The sequence below is a fragment of the Bemisia tabaci genome, chromosome 5 (genome assembly GCF_918797505.1).
Source record: "Bemisia tabaci chromosome 5, PGI_BMITA_v3".
Taxonomy (NCBI): Eukaryota; Metazoa; Arthropoda; class Insecta; order Hemiptera; family Aleyrodidae; genus Bemisia; species Bemisia tabaci.
Window position 1 is genome coordinate 41,127,250 of NC_092797.1, and position 19,608 is coordinate 41,146,857.

At 35.1% G+C, this 19,608-nt stretch overlaps 1 protein-coding gene across 1 annotated transcript in view; it reads left to right on the forward strand.

Moving 5' to 3' along the window:
• Positions 1–19,608, forward strand: part of LOC109040760 (fibrillin-2) — a 49,512-nt gene that overhangs the window by 6,606 nt on the left and 23,298 nt on the right. The window contains exons 7-25 of the mRNA XM_072300730.1: positions 200–352; positions 5,908–6,105; positions 6,778–6,897; positions 7,287–7,409; positions 8,089–8,340; positions 9,003–9,122; positions 10,310–10,525; positions 11,142–11,338; positions 11,993–12,173; positions 12,330–12,499; positions 12,714–12,849; positions 13,283–13,494; positions 14,225–14,375; positions 14,673–14,798; positions 15,538–15,663; positions 15,931–16,056; positions 17,589–17,670; positions 18,493–18,659; positions 19,282–19,374. Coding sequence (XP_072156831.1) covers positions 200–352; positions 5,908–6,105; positions 6,778–6,897; positions 7,287–7,409; positions 8,089–8,340; positions 9,003–9,122; positions 10,310–10,525; positions 11,142–11,338; positions 11,993–12,173; positions 12,330–12,499; positions 12,714–12,849; positions 13,283–13,494; positions 14,225–14,375; positions 14,673–14,798; positions 15,538–15,663; positions 15,931–16,056; positions 17,589–17,670; positions 18,493–18,659; positions 19,282–19,374 — 2,949 coding nt within the window. The remainder of the gene's footprint in view (positions 1–199; positions 353–5,907; positions 6,106–6,777; positions 6,898–7,286; positions 7,410–8,088; positions 8,341–9,002; positions 9,123–10,309; positions 10,526–11,141; positions 11,339–11,992; positions 12,174–12,329; positions 12,500–12,713; positions 12,850–13,282; positions 13,495–14,224; positions 14,376–14,672; positions 14,799–15,537; positions 15,664–15,930; positions 16,057–17,588; positions 17,671–18,492; positions 18,660–19,281; positions 19,375–19,608) is intronic.

A 19,608-nucleotide genomic window follows, 5' to 3' on the forward strand; every position in this document is an offset into this window, starting at 1 on the left:
GTTTGTCTGTTTTGCTGAAGCGTGTTTTTCTCAGCACAATTCTCCCAGTGCACTTTTCCATTCTGTGCATTTCATGTCGTAGTTTTGCAGTAGAAATGATGTCTACAAACAACAGATGGCTACGCATTTTCGTTTTTAACATTTAATAATTTTCAATCTAATTCTTTTATTCTTTACTTTTCCTCTCTCTTTTTTCCAGATTCAAAACAAGGAAATTGCTACACTTCAGTGAAAAATGGTGTTTATGAAAATAAAATGAAAATAAAATTATCACGCAAAGATTGCTGCTGCGGAGGAAGTTCTGACAGAGCCTGGGGAGATGATTTTGATCCATGTCCCAACCCTGGAGAGAGTAAGCATTTGGTGACTTTTCCAACCAATTTTAATTGTCAAATCAAGATCAAGAATCAACATCTACTCTGCCATGCTACGGAAAAATGCCGTATGAGCCTCTAGATGTTGCCATATCTCCTTCGATAAGAAACGAATTTAATAGGAAAATTCTGAATATTTTTCTTCCAATTATCAGACAATTTTATTTGCAATTTAATCTAAAGTACTCAAAAATTTCAAGGAAAAATATGATTAATTTTCCTTAAAAATAAACATTTTATCGGAGGAACTTTGGCAACTCTCAAATGTTCATACATCATTCTTCCTTAGCAAGCTAGCATTGATTTCTTTTGGAATTCATAAAGTGCAGTGTTTTGGTGGGTAAACTATGAAAATTTACGAACTTAATCTATGGATTTTTGGTTCAGTTTTGCATTTTTAAATTGAAAAACTTAAAATTGATCAATCCTCAAGTTTAATAAAGCCTCTGTTTTCACTCTAAGAGCTTTCTTCACATTTTTTTAAATTGACTGGAAGAATTCAACTCATTCATATTCCTTTGAAAATCAGTGTTCTTTAGAACGATAATAAGACCAACAGTAGTATTTCCCAGTTTTGCAGTCCATAGAGTCGATCCCTAGATTATTATCAATTTACAAGAAAAAGGAAATAGACATGCAGTCACAGCAGCAAGTGGTTTTCACTCTCTGAGTACACTTCATGCACTGTCTCATGAAAATGGCTACTGTCGCGTCAAAAGGGTTTCGGGACCATGTCGCGTCAAAGGGTTTTGCATAGTGCCAAGGTGGAAGCACTATGTCGCGTCGATGGGTTAAGTTGCGATTTTAGACGGACTGAAACATCTAAGAACCCTTGACGTGGCGGAAGATTTAACGGAGTTGTGGGAGAGCAAGAATTGAACGAAAATACTTGGAGGGCCGAAAAGATTGTATTATAGAATTTGGAAAATGATTACAGAGTCACACTTAGAATAATGCCTATGGAGAGAGAATGGCATACGTAGTACTACGGGTCAGAGATGGAAATGGACCATGAGAAATGGGCAGCTCAAGCTTTTATAGACTTGCTGACGTCACAGGTGGTGAGACAACAAGTCTACACGCTATTGGCTGGCTATAATCCGTGGAGCTATCAGCTGCAAGTTCAGTAATAAAAGTAATAGGCGATTTAAGGTGATGGCTGGGAGATAGGACTGAAAAGGAGAAAAGTGTACGAAATCCAGCCATCCCTAATGAGTGAACTGAATATGCATTGAAAAATTAAGAGTTTAAGAAAAGAACAAGTTACAGGTATTTCAATAGCTGTGACATCCCCCTGGGGTGAGAAAATTGCGACCTCGCAATTAAAAAAAAATGAAAAAAAAGAACAAAGAAAAGCGGGCCTGAAGGGCAGAAATGGGGTGTCAACTAAAAAAAAAAAGAAATTTAAGTGACAAAAAAATTGATAAAAAAAGAACGAAAAGAGAGAGGAAGACTTGCAACGAATAACTACAGAGATTATAGACTTAATCAACACAGATGGTAAAAAATATTACAAAAGTTAACAAAGATCGTATAAAAAAGTTGTAAAAAGAGTAGAAAAAGACGGTAAAAAGAAGTAAAAACTGTTAACAGATGTAAAAAAAAAGAAAATAGGAACGTGTTGAGTAAAAAGCGTGACGGTGTGACTATATGGGGAGAAATTTTTTACAAGTTCGAAAAAGTTTAAAGGTAAGAAAAAAGAGATGGTGCAACTGCGTAACAGGTTGACAGAAAGGAATGTCAGTTATTAAGCAAATTGTCTTTAGTGATAGAAAGGTGTAAATGAGTAAGTGATAAGATGCAGAGGATGGAGGTAAGTAGGTCAAGTGCAGCCACGCAAAGAAAAGAAATTACAGAGATTTAAAAGATTGACAAGATTAAGTGGCAGACTAGCGGAAATTAAATCGAGATGATGAGAGATTAACAATTAAGCGCAGAGCAGACGGTGCGACAAAATTATTAATGAAAAAGTTATCAAAATGTAGAAATCGTTGAAGCTCTGAGTGAAAGCGTTTGAGCACAAACGAAAAATGAAAGAGTTACAAATTGATAAAAATTGAGAATGATAAAACGAAAAAATTGTCTTTATAATTACTGTCTGTCATGAATGTCGTTAATTTTAAATGATATTGTTTTGTCTTTTTCAAGGAATAAAATGTAAGATCGAACGAGACAAAACAAGATCAAAAATCAACAAGAGGGAGTAACTAGAGAGAAGATTGTTTAGACTAGAGTACAAGATAGGAAAGATTGTACATGAGAGATGTTACACGGAGAGTAACGATAGTAGAGATAGTAGACTTCACTGTAGATTGAGATGAGGCTATGGAGCGAGCGCCTTTTTTAAAGAGATTTTGACTATGGAAAGTCAAAAGGAGCCGTTTTGAATGCGGCGGTAGCAAGGTTTTACTGAACCGGAATCAGAAGGAACACTAGTAGAGAGAGAGGGAGGAATGTTTGAATCAAATTACGAAAGAATGCTCGGAAAAAAAGAAAAATTTTGAAAAAAAAAGAAAAAAAAAAAATGTACTATTTCATGAATGTAGACAAGAAAACCAACTGACAGTCTCAGAGAGTACCAATGCATTCTAGTGCTTAGAGGTGAGGAAGATTCCATCAGAAAGCAAACTGATCCACAAAACATGAGAAAAGTAAAAGGTTTAGATGTGTTGAAGACAAGAGAAATTAACACTAAAAAATGTCTGAAAATCTCCTGACTGAAACACATCCAAACTGGAAAAATAGACAAAATAAATTAAAAATTCAAGAAAAGAAAGTAAAAAGAAAGGGTTATTCGAAAATTGCAATCTACTGGAGCTCAGGGTGAGGAAACTTGGCATTACTAGATGCTGTTCAAGTATCAGAAGAACTACCAAATAGAAAAGCAAAAATCAAATAGGGTGGAGGGTGGGGGAAAAATTACAGAAAAAGAAATTAAACGAGCAAAAATTGAAAAAAAAGTAAAAAGATTCGAACATTGAAAAGAGATTGTCCACTAAATCGCAGCCAGCTTATCTAGAAGCATACACTTTGAGTTTAGATGAACCTGCAAGCCTTTCTAGAGGAAGTTGCAGTACAGGAATGTCCTTTCAAGAGGAGTTATTCCAGGGGTGTACTAATCCTTTGGCCTAAGGAAAGTACAGGGGTCGATGCGGAAATCGACGGTGTCGATAGGAATCGACGCTAGTGACCTGAAAAACGTACGTTTTACAAAATGACATTTGCTACGTGTCACTTGACTTAAGATTTTGAGAGTTAGTCGGAGCGGAATCCAACTGAAGGAAAAACATCTCAAGTGAAGAATACTATGAATCTAGTTAAACAATGCAGAGTTACGAAAAAAAAAGAAAGGAAATGAGGTTGTGTTGATAAGACTCAGGAGACGAGTTAGATACGGAGGTGATTGAAGGAAATAGAGCAAAAAAATTAAAAATGGGGATAGAAAGGGTTGACTGTTGAGAATGGCAAGAAAAACAAGAGCAGGGTGGGCTCAATTGAAATTTCCTGACATAGACAAAAGACAACGGGAAAGTTATATCACAGTTGCGTATCTCGCGCTACGGAACTGAAATAAGACTTTTAAATGAATAAATTTAGAAAAATCAAAAGCAAAGATAAATAAAGAGTAAATTGAAAAATAAGGGAGACGTAAATTTAAATTTAAAGAATGGAAAGAAAAACTAACGTAAAATATTTCTATGACAAAGTTGTAATCGCTTTCCACAGCCCAAAGAAGTGTCAATCGCTCTAGGCGTTAGAGACAGTGAAGGACGTGTATTCGCAAGAACAAACAAAATCACACGAAATAATTGCATCAGAAAATTCAAAGAAAATACGGAAATTATATTGAAAAGAAAAATTTCGAAAAGTTAAAAAAAGAAAAATAGGGTCTGGGAGTCTTATCAAGCACAAAAAAAAATTTAGAAAAAGCAGGTCAAATCAAGGAAATGGAGGTCGTACATAAGAAAGAAATTTAAAAGAATGCTGGACAAACCTTGAGCGGAGAACTCACAAGAGGGCACACTCAGAAGTTGTCTTTTGGGGCTGAAACTAAATTAGTACAAGAGAAAAAAAGGCAAAAAGAATGAAATTAAAAAAATTGAGGCTGAATTACGAAAAATTACTAGAGAAAATTACTAAAGAAAAATTTACTTTGAAAAATTTAGAAAAAGATTGATTGATTGCAAAATTTATAGAAATGAAAAACTAATGTTACACTCAAAAAGAAAAGGTAGAAAATACTGTGTCGGCATGAAGTAAAAATAACTAAGATTAAAAAGAGACTAGAAATGCCGAGAAAGAGTAAACAGTATAAGAGTGTATAAATTGAAATTTTGAAAAAGTACGACTAGAAAAGAGAAATGACCTGAAAAAAAAGAAAAATTAGACATGACAGTAAATAAAAAGAAAAAGATAGGGTGGTGGGAGGGGGCGAAAGAAAAATAAGTACACTTGACCAACCTTAATCACTAAATAACACTTAATCACTAAACACAATAATCCAGGTGGGCGGAAAGTCTTTTAAGCACAGTTCAGAAGCACACATGATGAAAAAGCAAGTCCAAGGTGGGTGGAAGACATCAGAAAGGCAGCGGAGTCGTCAGGCCAGAGAGAGTGAGTGCCATGAGAGAACGTCTCCAGGATGCGCCGTCTGTGAGCCGAGGTGATGGTCGTCTTTATTTTTTCGCTTCGCTAAATAGCACGAGGAAAAAAGGGTAAACCCCGTATTCAGCTCATCTTTTCTGGACTGAAAAGGCACTTCGAACTGGCCATGTCGCGTCAAGGGGATTAGCAACAGGGTGAAGGCACCATGTCGCGTCAAAGGGTTTCGGGACCATGTCGCGTCAAAGGGTTTTGCATAGTGCCAAGGTGGAAGCACTATGTCGCGTCGATGGGTTAAGTTGCGCTTTTAGACGGACTGAAACATCTAAGAACCCTTGACGTGGCGGAAGATTTAACGGAGTTGTGGGAGAGCAAGAATTGAACGAAAGATACTTGGAGGGCCGAAAAGATTGTATTATAGAATTTGGAAAATGATTACAGAGAGTCACACTTAGAATTATGCCTACGGAGAGAGAATGGCATACGTAGTACTACGGGTCAGAGATGGAAATGGACCAAGAGAAATGGGCAGCTCAAGCTTTTATAGACTTGCTGACGTCACAGGTGGTGAGACAACAAGTCTACACGCTATTGGCTGGCTATAATCAGTGGAGCTATCAGTTGCAAGTTCAGTAATAAAAGTAATGGGCGATTAAAGGTGATGGCTGGGAGATAGGACTGAAAAGGAGAAAAGTGTACGAAATCCAGCCATCCCTAATGAGTGAACTGAATTATGCATTGAAAAATTAAGAGTTTAAGAAAAGAACAAGTTACAGATATTTCAATAGCTGTGACAGCTACCCTTGAAAGTCATTCTTTTTCATAGCTTAAGTTTAATTTATTTTTGGTTTTCTCGTTTGAGACCACCCTCTTCTCTTGTCCGAAATATTCCGAGCAATTTCATCAACCATTTTACTTTTTTCTTTGACAGGTGACCATACAAAACTCTGCCTGGGTGGAACCAAAGGAATCGTATCAAGTTCAATTACTGTGGTCAATGAATGTGTGCTTCAACCTACCATTTGCGGGGGTGGGCGATGCATCGATACTTCTGATGGTTATGAGTGTGAATGCTATCCTGGTTACCAAAAGTCAAAATCATCCTCCGGGTTGTCACAAGTGTGTGAAGGCTAGTTTCTTTGTTTCAATGTTTGTAAGCAAGAAAGTTCCTTTGTCATTTAATTTTTTGAAAATTCAAATTTAGTGGCTCACCCATTTCAAGAATAAAATAAGAATTAATATTTTTCGTTTAAAAAAGAATAGGTGCATTTTGTACCAACAGTGTTCCTGAGTGGGAGTTGCTCACAATTTTTTAAGTCATTATTGAATTGTTCAATAATTATGATCAAATGACAAACTAAGTAACTGAAGATAGGTATTGAAAGGAATGTTTAGTAATTCCTTTTGCCTCTTGTTAGAGTTTACTTGAGTTGGAACAATCAGTCTCAATCAATTTTTTTTTTTTTTTTTTTTTTTTTTTTAAATATAAATTAAAAATACAGAGTAAATACTGGAACCAGTAATTGAACTAGAAATACACTTAATTGCACGTATCTGAAAGAAAAGACAAAATATTCCAGGGATAGAAGTAGGAGGAGGCACAAAGAGAAAGCAAGTAAGTGTAGGAAACAAAAAGTGACGTGAGTGTTGACGAAGCGATTTTAAAGTCATTTCTGTGACACGTCTTTCAAGTTTTTGAGTCGGTGCCTCACTGATGTCATCTAGTTAACCACTAATTCTCAACCAGCTAATAAGTTAAAAAATTGTCCGATGACTTTCACAGTTTTTCCTCTGTTCATAGATGTTGATGAATGCAAACAAAACTTCTGCGTTGGAGGACATTGTGAAAATCTACCTGGGAGTTTTACATGTTCTTGTCCCCCTGGATTTGATGTCTCATCAGATGGAAAAACTTGCATAGGTAATGGAAATAATTTTTTTCAGATGTCCTCTGAGGTTTGCTCATCAAATTAACATTTTGTCTCATGATATACTATGATTTTTATTTTATTACCATTTTGTATTTATGTACCCTTTTCAAAATTAAAAAATCAATTATTCTCATGTCAAACTGTGAGATAAGAATTCAGTGCAGCGTGAAGGCTAAAATGTATTGTTCCAATAGAATGCTGTCAAATACTATTGTGTTAAAAGAATTTAAAATATTATAAGTTTTTATCTCACCCAAGGCCAATGCCTCTCAAGATCTTCTGTTTCTAATACAATATTTCAGTGATTATGAGTGTACCATTAGGAGCCTTTGAATAATCGTTGCAAAAAGTATTAAATTTTTTATAAATTGACTTTTAGATCATGATGAATGTCGTGAAACTGGAATGTGTGCCAATGGTTTATGCATCAACATGGATGGATCATTCAAATGTCAATGTAAAAACGGATATGTCCTGTCTACATCTGGACACGCTTGCAGTGGTAAGTCAATTTTCAACAATCTTGTGTCTGTTGGTAAAAATAATATATATTCAAATATTTGCCAGGGTGTGGATTCCCCATCCATACATCATGATCAGCTCATCATCTGATTTTTTTTCTCGCTTCCGTAGGGTAGAGAGAAAGTATTGTCATCCTCCAAGAAAAAAATAAGAAAAAATGTTGAATTTTTCATCATTTCTAGATCAGTTTTAATAGGTCCAGTTGTAGTACAAAATAACCATACTTGAAAAAATGTAGTTGTCCGTCCTTGTGGCGTCCCCCAGATCCTGTCCGATCAGCAGCATAACTGCAGAATCATATCTGTAAACTCGATATCATTATCAAAATTGACACAGGTACACCATATCTATGGTCTCCTTATGCACGTCCAACGTTTTGAGTACGCTTCAATCTTAGCCAGGGTGACTCCTTGTCATTTTTTTTTTAATGTACTCACTAATTTCTAACAGCCTATTGAAGATGGTTCGAATTAAGGCTCCACTTTTGAAAATAACATGAAGTAATTCATCGTCTAAGGCCAAATGAAATTCTTCTCAAATTGTTTTGTATCTTTCAAATCTTCACTCTAATCACAGAGTGTTAGTACTCTTTCCATGTACAATCGAAAATTTCAGTTCTTTCAAGAGTTGTTCAAGATAAAAAAATTTTCATTTTTCAGACGTTGATGAATGCTACGAGAACCCACGAATATGTTTAAATGGACATTGTTACAATACTCCTGGCTCATACCGTTGTCACTGTCAACCTGGATTTACAACAGCGCTTGATGGTGCTTTTTGTGTGGATATCAATGAATGCACAGCTGGAAACAATATCTGCCATAATGGAAAATGCGTCAATACTGATGGATCTTTTAAGTGTGTCTGCGATTCTGGTTATCGATTGGACTACGATAGAAAAATATGCATAGGTAGGTTTTTTTTATTCTCATACATGTTCATTTTGCTTTTTTCAAAGTTTATATTTATTGTAAAAATTTCAATATCACTGCACTCTCATTTTGCTTCTTTCAAAGTTCTTATTTATAGTAAAAATTTGACTATCATTGCAATTTTTTCTTTATTGGTATAATTGATGATTCATAGGTACGTTCTAAACAAGTATTTAAAATAAATTCTCGCAAACAGGGAAAAATAATTGTTGTAAATAAAATGAAAAATAATTTGTTTGTACCAGTAAGGTTTGTTTCCTCCAACATATAATTGAACATTATTTTTTTCTGAATCTTGTGAAACTGTAATTATTATTGCTGTCGGTGGAATGAGAAAAACATATGATGCCTTGAAAACTCTGTTTTTTTTTCCATTTTTGACGAACACATCTTGTTGAAAGAAAGAGTTTCTCCAAAGCATTCATTGTAACTGATAGAAAGTAATAATGACAGGAAATTAATATCCTAGGAAGGCAAGTAAACCTATTTTTTAAGTTTTGGTATTAAAATTGTAGTTTTCTGTTTTCTATCAAAATGTCTGAAAATATTAATGTAGTCTCTTCCAGCTTCATAAATTGACACAATGAAAAATTTGTGATGTAGAAAAGTTTCTCACTGTTCATCACCTCTTTGAATTTCAGATATTGATGAATGTGTCAATAACCCGTGTCAAGCCGGAAAATGTATCAACACTCCTGGCTCATTCCAGTGTGAATGCAGAGCTGGTTTTCATCTTGGGCCTGACGGAAGATCTTGTCAAGGTAACGATCAATTACCATTCCTCTCCGATAGGGTGTAAGAATGAAAAACTGCTATCAAAACCAGGAGTCCATGAATGTTAGCAGAATGAAGTCTAAATCACATACCTATACGAGTCTAACTAATCTAACAAATGGACAGCGTTTATCAGACAGGGACCAAGTCCATTACAGTGTTCTCCAAATGGGCCTGTTGCAAACTTTTGCTAGAGCAAAAATAAGAGTTGTTTCTTATAGATAATGCCTCAAAAATCACGATGAGCGCATCGGCAAAGTCTGAAATGCACTCATAACTTCACAGTCTGCGTAAGAAATTTGCGGTTTTTTGAGCTTCCCGCTTCAAAAGCGATACTACGGCACAGGTGAACATTTTGTAAAAGGAGTCGTTCCATCGTCGGCAATACTCATCATGGCCGACGCCAATCCGCCAAAACACGTGTGATGGGACGAGATAATACCTGAACTGGATTAGACCAGATAACAATCGGCGTGTTTTAACGTTCATGTTTTCCACGCCCGAATTGATTGACCTTGAACTCTCCTTGAATCACGCGCGGAACTGCGCGCAAGCGTCGGCCATGATGAATATCGCCGACGATGGAGCGACTCCTCTAACAAAATGTTCACCTGTGCCGTAGTATCGTTTTTGAAGCGGGAAGCTTAAAAAAACGCAAATTTCTTACGCAGATTGTGAAGTTATGAGTGCATTTCAGATTTTGCCGATGCGCTCATCGTGATTTTTGAGGCATTATCAATAAGAAACAACTCTTATTTTTGCTCTAGCAAAAGTTTGCAACAGGCCCATTGTACAACTGTTCCCTCTCCTGAAAGATTCACCGAAGTTTAAACAATTTTTATTTTTCTAACAAAAAATTGTCAGTTAAAAGTTAAATAAACCCTGCTATTTTAAGTTTTCTACATGTATTCAGTTTTATCCACAGTATAGAAGAAGTAACACAATTTTGAAAGCACAGCAATGGACATTGTTTATTTCTACTGAACGCTGTTCAGATATTTAAGGTAAATTCTGTTTCAAATCATCCCTGACCAAAAATCAAAGAAACTTGACTTTTTATGATTACTCAGTTTCAATATAACAAGTATCATGTATCGTATCAAAATATTGCACCCAATAATACATTTTGAGAAGTTCAAAGTAATTAAATTTGAAACCTTTTTAATTTTTTCAGATACGATGAAAGATTTGTGTTATGCAAAATACCAAGGCGGGCAGTGCACGAATGCATTTCCTTCTGCTACCACCAAATCCAGCTGCTGCTGCTCTTTAGGCACACCTGGACAAATCAGTGCTTGGGGCACTCTGTGCATGCCCTGTCCTAACCCCAACTCTCCAGAATTTCAGATGCTGTGTCCTCATGGATCTGGAATGACGTATAATGGAGATGGTAAATTTTGTTTTCTTACGTTGCATCCCATTGATTTGTCAAGTTCTCATTTTAACAAAGAAAGCTTGGATGAGTACATGTATAAAAGGTTGTCACTAATGGTATTGAAAGTACCTACCTAATTGAAAATTTTTGAACTTCAGTAAAGTTCATTAATCCATTGAAAATCTACCAAAATTCACCCATTATATTGATCTTGATCCTCAAACTTCCCTAAGAATATACTTATTCCAAAAATCAAAATGGCAAAATAGCTTAACAAAATTTACTGCAAGAGACCTCAAGATATCACCACAGTATAAAGATTGCTTATCAGAAGTGAAGTGAAATTCATAGTAAAAAGGCCCCTGAATAGAAGCCTAGTAACACCAAACAACTGTGGATTTATGGAGGAAGGTCAATTTACCCATAGAATGTCTCTCGTAGGAATTTTTCCGATGCGCATGCCCAAGTTTTATTTTTTCTTCAATATAGCAAGTAGAACTCTCAATCTACAGGAATCGTCTTCATCTTTTTTCTGCTCGTTTGTTTGGCTGAGTTTTTTTATCCCGTTTCTTCTTAATTGAGCCCTTGCATCACTAAATTTTGATAATAATGAATTCATAATTGGTTGCAGACATCAATGAATGTGCTCAAAACCCAACAATTTGTCAAAATGGAGCTTGTGAAAATCTTATGGGTACCTATCGCTGCATCTGTAATGCTGGTTATGAAATTGATGACACTGGACGGTCCTGCCGAGATATTGATGAGTGTGCTCATGAACTTGTTTGCACTGGTGGACAATGTCGGAACACGCCTGGCAGTTTTCAGGTAATCATTCTATGATCCCTGGAAAGTACATTCAAAATTAATTCCCATCAGATTTTTCAAGAATCCAAAATATATCTCAATGCAGCAAGTATCTAACAATCGTTACCTACCTTTAGCCATAATTTCCTTCCAAGCATCTATCATTTTATTTCTCTCAGATAGCTTTCCAATCAAATTTTTACATTTTAGTTTTTCTACCTTGAATGAAACTCTTTTGTACTTTTTTGGAGAATTCGTGATTCCCAGGTTTTATGCATCACACGTCATCATATCAGGAACATTATTCCCAATATGACATTTTCAGGAAACTTGATGTAGCTAGGTACAGTAAGGCGTTTTGCGGCATGAAACACACAATTCACTCTTTTTTCATAATTTAGATTTTCACCAGAAAGCATTTCAATAGTGATTGGAATATTTGCTGATTATTTACTCCTTGTTCAGTGTGTCAAAACAAAACTTGTGCCTCTCTACCATGAGATTTCTAGAAGTGCAGACCAACAGTGTTGTTTTTAGTAATTATACATTATTGTGTTTGCATTAACAAGAAACATGAGCCTTATTGCTCACAAAGTGAATTTATTTTTATACTATTGGTGGTTATTTTGTCCCTTTATTTTTCCTCTCAATGATTTTTTTTGTATGGTTTCGCAGTGTGTTTGTCCAAGTGGAACGCGGCTGAACAGTGTCACTCAAGTCTGTGAGGACATCGATGAATGTGAAGAGTTGGGGCCAGAGGCCTGCATCAATGGAGAATGTGTAAATACGGTCGGATCTTACGAATGTGAATGTCTTCCGGGAACAGTTGTCGACAACACTGGCCATATTTGCATTGGTAATTATTTTGTTTTCATTGTATTTTGTTAATTGTAAACCAATACGCGCTGCAACAAGCACAATCTTTGTCGGCAAATCTTGGTTTTTACTTTATTTTGTTGCAGAAAGTGTCGCAGTAAGATTTTTTAACTCTATATGCTCATCACCTTTTCAGATAATCAACGTGGCACATGTTGGGCACGGGTAACAAATGGCCGTTGTGAAAATAATTTACCAAGACTAACACTCAAATCAGAATGTTGTTGCTCCATTGGTGTAGCTTGGGGAAGCCCTTGTGAAACATGCGACACCAGCACCTGTGACTGTCCAAAAGGATTTGCCAAAGTAAGTTAAATTGAAAAATAACCAACCCTTACCTTACCTAACTGGACCTCATTATTTCTACTAGTAAAAATTGCTTCTCTCAAAAGTCAGACTGTCATCTGCTAACTTTTTTACAAGATGAATATCACAATTTATTTGGATGACTCCTCAATGAATCTGGGGACCTGAATAGGTTGTTATATTTTTTAATGAAAACGTGTGCTTCTCTGTTCAGGTAGATGGCAAAAGTTGCACGGATGTGAATGAGTGTGAACTGAGTGCAGGCGTTTGTCGTGGAGGTGGCACTTGCCTCAATACTGAAGGATCATTTACATGTGTGTGTCCTCCTGGATTGACTTTGGATCCTACCGGTAAATTTGCTCTTCTTAAAAAAATTATTCATTTTGTTAATTAGCTAGAATTAAATTATGTAATAAAATAAAGGCTTGATCTCATGAGGCAACTTTTCACAGCAAACCCATCAGATGCTTCAAATAGAGGTTTTATAAAAGTACCTAAAATAAGTTGATGCGCATAAATTTACTCTGTTGATCAATGCTGCTTTTTTGCAATGATCTTTATAGAAGTTAACAATAATAGGCATGCCAAGTAATGTTTCTAAGGAAACACTCAGATCAGTAGAAACATTTTGCCTAACAACAAAACTGCACAAGAAAAATTTGGAAGAGCTTAGAATTAGAAAATATTTTCTTGTCGAAAATTCAATCTTCTTTTTGTTTGTCTCCTCCTCGATCTTTGAAGCGAAGCTGTTTTTTTCACAGAGCAATGTTTTGTTGTCATCAGGAACATTGTGCTTGGATAAAAGAATAGAAACTTGTTTTGTTGAGTTCAAACAAGGAGTTGGACACAATGCTATTGATGGCTTGTTTTCTCGTAGCCTTTGCTGCTGCTCATCAGTTGGACGAGCGTGGGGAGGAACCGCAAGAGAATTCTCCGCTCAGTGTGAAGCTTGTCCTCGGCCTGGAACAGCAGCACACCTTGACCTTTGCCCCAAGGTAAAACTATCTTCAGTTTTCAGGCTTGATAGTAATATCGAGAGATGTTGCCATTGTTGCCGGTGCATTCCATTGAAAAGTATTTCTTCAATAATCCCCTCTAAATTCATGAAACTAAGAAGGGACTCTCCGCTGATTGTCTCAGTATTCTCTCAGATAGGGTATTATTATCAGATGACAATAATAAAACTGAGAGTCAATAAATATTATTTGTGTGTTCAAGTCTAATCTTTATATTTTCAGTCAACTTTTAGAATTTTTCATATCTTCATTCAACATGAATTATTATTATTTTTTTCCTTTTAAAATTCCTTGGAACGTTGGGAATTTAAAAATCTTCAATTGGAGGACCAAAGTATTTTTTATCTCCACAATTTTCAGGAAAATCATTTATTTTCGAAGTAAATAGCATTTGTAATAGATACCTAACACTAATTGTTCTCTCCTGTAATTGCATTAAAAATGTGTCACCATACTCCTCTTAGTTACCTCATCAATAATCTCAGGTGCATCAATGAGTTCTTGCTACCCTTTTAGTTTTGTAGACCATCATTAGTCAACTTCATCAGCCTCCTACTCAGAAATAGAGGGAGAGGATCCTCTCTGTTTGTTGATGTATTGCTGAAGAAGATTGTTCAAAAATTAATTTTTATTTCAATGCAGTTCATTGTAAGCCATTAACTTGCATAATGATGTCACACTCATACACTTCAACATTTCCCTCTCTTAGGGTCCTGGTTTCCTAGACAGGAAAGACATCAATGAATGTGTGGAATTTCCTGGAATTTGTGCTAATGGCCGCTGTAAAAATACTGTCGGTGGTTTCACATGCCGCTGCAATCAAGGATTCACACTCGATGAAAATGGGATCAAGTGTCTAGGTATGTAAAAATTTGATTCATGTTCTTTTGTATACAGAACAGCCTGCATCACCAACCCAAAGCTCATTTGATTGGCTAAACTTTTTCATATGTGTCAATAAAAATGAACGATCATAACTGAGCGAGTTATAGGGTAGCCGCATTACTTTTCCTCAACAACGGGAAGTCTTGAGAAAAGTTGCTTCTCGAACTTTAACAAATTTGTTAATATTTGAAAATTCATTACAAACTCTCTTTATTAAAATATTCTGTTGACAACTGACTTAACTAATTAAATGTTTACTTCTGTTCCATTAGACATTGATGAGTGCAATATAATGCATGGGGTCTGTGGAGATGGTAAATGCATTAATACACCAGGGAATTTTGAATGCGAATGCAAAGAGGGATATGAAAGTTCAACCCTCGTACAAGTTTGCACCGGTAAGTAAAATTAATTATCAAAACTGAGTAAAATAATTTTTTATCATACACTGTTTGAAAATTACTGCATTGAAAATTTAAGCATGTCTAAAATTGGCGGACAAATCAGATGAATCTCCATACCTAAAAAAAAAAACACTGAAGTGTTTTTTTTCTTCTTTTAATTTGGTGAGCTATCAGTTTCTAGAGTAAATGTTCTATCATTTCAATGAAATATTGCACTAAATTACGTATACAGTAGAGTCTTCAGTATCCATATTATTTGGGAACCGACCAAATCTGAATGAGCCAAAATCAGGATAAGTACTCAAAAAATTTAAAGTCAACACCCTAAACCAACGGAAATTGTGTACATGTAGAGCATGCAATTTCTCTCAAAATTTAGAAGGCCTGATAAAGTTGGATTATTTGACTGGTGCACAGAGTGGATCTCAATCCATTACTTGACCTATGTACCATTCTGGGCTACCAGATGACAAAAGCTCTCATGTTTTTGATCAGGTTTACCTGCCAAGTCAGTCAGGATAAGTGATGATATAGATGTTAGCAGTTCTGAATATCAAGACTCTTCTGTATGTGTGTATATTGTACCTTAAATTGAAGAAAATGTTTAAAATTAATCAGCTATTCGATGATGTGAAGCTCTGCAATATGTTTTCAGAAAGTGGCACACCTCAGTTTCAAAATGTGCCTCTGGATCTTATATTTATATGTATTTTTTTCTTTTTTTTTTATATAGATATAAATGAATGTGAAAGAACTCCTGGTCTCTGCCGCGGTGGCACGTGTCGGAACACTCCTGGAAGTTTTTATTGCCAGTGTCCTCCAGGACATGAACTATCTCCCGATAAACTGTCGTGCAAAGGTAGCGTAATAAAGTTTTCTTGTTATTATTTTTCCAACTGACTTTTTCCAGTAAATTACATACAATTTTTGCCCTGTCTCCTTCTCATCAAATACTTAAAATGTATGAATCCAAAATTTCTTATTTTTTTAAATTACCTAATTCCATGTTTTTTTTTCTGGTAATTAATATTTGTTCTTTTCTGCTGAACATGTAGTAAGTAAGAATTACTTTTCTTTCAAGAGGTAGGAATCCGAAAATTGCTAATAAAATAAGTTATTTTTTCAGATATTGATGAATGTTCGCGTTCAAGTGGAATCTGCTCTAATGGCGTTTGTGAAAACATGATGGGAACTTACCAGTGCATTTGCAATGATGGTTTCCAACAAGCTGACATGAAATCTCATTGTGAAGGTAAGGACGCTTTTTTTTAGCTTCCCAACCTATTTTTCTGAAGTTCTAAGACTTACAGAGAAGATGCACCGAAGAGTACATTGGGAGAGGCCTTTGAGGCCCCCCCCCCCCTTTCCAGCTCTAATGTGATTTCTGATCTGCCCAAAATAATGGTCAATGTAATTTGAGGTGTCTTAAGAAAAGAATCTGTTGATTTTGTATCAATGTGGGACACCACCTTAATGAGGCACTAGTGAATGAATATCTGCTCTAATGGCGTTTGTGAAAACATGATGGGAACTTACCAGTGCATTTGCAATGATGGTTTCCAACAAGCTGACATGAAATCTCATTGTGAAGGTAAAGACGCTTTTTTTAGCTTCCCAACCTATTTTTCTGAAGTTCTAAGACTTACAGAGAAGATGCACCGAAGAGTACATTAGGAGAGGCTTTGGAGCCCCCCCCCCCTTTCCAGCTCTAATGTGATTTCTGATCTGCCCAAAATAATGGTCAATGTAATTTGAGGTGTCTTAAGAAAAGAATCTGTTGATCTTGTATCAATGTGGGACACCACCTTAATGAGGCACTAGTGAATGAATTGATGGGCCACTCACAGTGCAATCAGCACTGCTGCCAAAATTAATCATAGTCTACCTATTTGTTGTCAATTCTTTGCCAATCAATGCTATTTTGACAGTGAAGCTGCAAAAATATGAATCTTGGTTGCTGTGTTTCAAAATCTTTGCAACTTTTTATTTTTAAAAAGGTATCAAACTACGTACCTTAAAATGTTTACTAAATATTCTTAACGTTGAGAAAAAAATTCACCAAAGATTTAACAAAATAACGTCCAGTAGCTTTCTATGTGGAAAATGACAGAAAGCCTGTAACACCGCAAACCAAAATATCGACAGCGTAAGTCCGCAATCACATATCTCATTTGCGGTGTCTGAAAATCTCCGCCTCCATATTATTTTTTTAAAGGCGAAAAAATTGACATCATTCCTTGAAGTTTATGCAGAATTTTTTTAGCACAGAAGAGAAAAATCACGGTGGTTTTAAAGAATTACCATTGAGTAGTTTTCTGTTCAAAAAATAAAGTGTGACAGGAAGTCTGCAATGTCGCAAACCGAGTTATATGATTGCCGAATTACATCGTCGATATGCATGTCTGCAGTTTTACCATCGATATTCAACTTGCATCAATCAAGCCCCTGAGAAAGTGTATCAAAAAACAGCTATGTTTTCCTTGTGTCTCCTATTTTTCGTTAATTTTATAAAGTTTTATACCTCCATAGCATTAAAAAAAAATTGATGTTGAGATTATTTTTAATATTTTTATCATGATAGGGTTTAAGTTCTTTTCTTTCACACATCCTATCCAAATTTTACAAACTACAAGTCAATTTCTTTTCACGAAAAATATTAATTCCGTAAAATTCAATTACTTTTAATTTGCTGAAGATTTCATGAGCACTCAGGTGATTTTCATGTTTTCTCTCTACTTAAGTTCGCAAAAACATATTTTAGCGACAATTTCTTTTTATTTCTAGATGTAAATGAATGTGAAACAAACAACGGAGGCTGTGATGACATTTGCCATAACACTGCAGGAAGCTTTGTGTGTTCATGTAGGTTAGTCATTTAATCCTTCTGCTGTTTAAAAGAGATTGATAAAACAAAATTTAGCTGAAAGCATTGCCTGATCTCAGAACACATTAAAATTTATGGAAAGAAAATTGGTTTTCATCTATTAAAAGAATGGCAGTAGAACTTTTAGAAACTCAGATCAATACCTTTTTATTTTATTGTACTAAAATTTCGAACTTCTATTCTTGAACTCAAAAGGTGCCTAAGTAAAAACTGAAATGAGGATTTATTTTATTTTATCACCACGAATTATGATTACCAAATAAGTAAAGTTTGTAATAGGCGCGGTCCTAAATTATTGAGTAAAACAAAGAATGCATCTGACAGGAAAAAATTAAAATAGAAATAAACATGCTTTTCAGGAGTAAACAAAGAAATAAAATTTAAGTGGGAGTCTCCAACTACCAATTGCTTTAATGTCAAATTAAAGGTTGGGGAATATTTTTGACCTCCTATGGCAATTCCAGATAAATTTTTTTTTTTTATCAATATTGTTTTTTTCTCCGTTTAAAATTAAAAATAGTACATGCCATGCCTTTATCTCAGGTGATAATTTTTTGCATGTATTGAAATTCTTCCATGCCAACAAACTTTAAGTCTTTGAATTTTTACACAAGCCTATGAATTAGAACAAAAAGCTGTTGTCCTACTAATAAACTAGATGGAATACGATATATAGAACTAATAGGAATAGAAACTACGATGTATGCCTGGATTCCAACTAGAAACAAGTTCCATTATTTTCAGTAACTAAGTGATCAGCTAGTTTAGCACTATTTAGTATGATTTTATAATTTTATTTTATAGGACGGGCTATGCTCTACAACCAAATGGTCATAGTTGTATTGACATCAATGAGTGTTCTGAAAATCGCAGAATTTGTAGCGGTGGTGAATGTATTAACACTCAAGGGAGTTTCACCTGCGTTTGCACCAATGGCCTGAAACCAGGGATCAATAGCTCTCAGTGTATCGGTAAGTGCTCAACTTGTTTATTAAAGAATGTGTACAAGTTGCAGACAAATCCTTTAATTTAGACGAATAATAATTTTTATTTTCGATCCATCCGCATTTCCTGATAAATCATGAAATGAAAAAAATGAAGTTTTTTTCTGCAATCCTAAACTGGTCAGACAAGTTTTATTTTATTCAAAACCCTTTTTGTCCAATTCCAAAACTTTTTCTCAGGCTGCCTCGTCTAGACATATATAGCAAAGTGTCCAACAATAAATGGTACGCAGACCTCATAAATAAAGTAATCATGAGAAAAATGTTACGTGGACCTCAATATTCTTAGCTAAACTATCTTTATTGCAAACGTTTCAAAAATTCCGACTTTATATTATTTTTTAAAAGAAAACAAATTAAATTTGTTTTTTTTTAAAAATTCTCTGTGAATACATTTGAAAATTTTCCAGAAAATTGTATGAAAAAATGCTCTTCAATTTTCTTTTATCAAAATGAAACGCGAGTGAATTTTTCTATGTGCAGTCTATTGCAAGTCATGTCTATATACAAGCCATTTACAGTTATAAAATTTTCATCAACGTTCAAATTATGTTTAATCTGGTAACTCTTACACAAATTTATTCCACAGATATCAACGAATGTGAGGACAAAGAGAGGAATGTATGCAATAACGGAGAATGCCTCAATACCATTGGATCCTATAAATGTCAGTGTGAAACAGGTGAGCTCTGCAATTTTTATCTTTTTCTCTGTCATCAGCTTGTGCAAAAAACTCCTCCATCGGATATATTTTACAACTTCAGTAACATCATAGACTCAAACTTTGCAAAGATAGAATTCACCTACATTTGCTATTTACAGTACTAGTTCACAAACCTTAACTGGCAATTTTTTAAAGTTTTTCCAAGAGTCCAATATTTTAAAAATTTTAAATGCATTGGACGGAGGAAATATT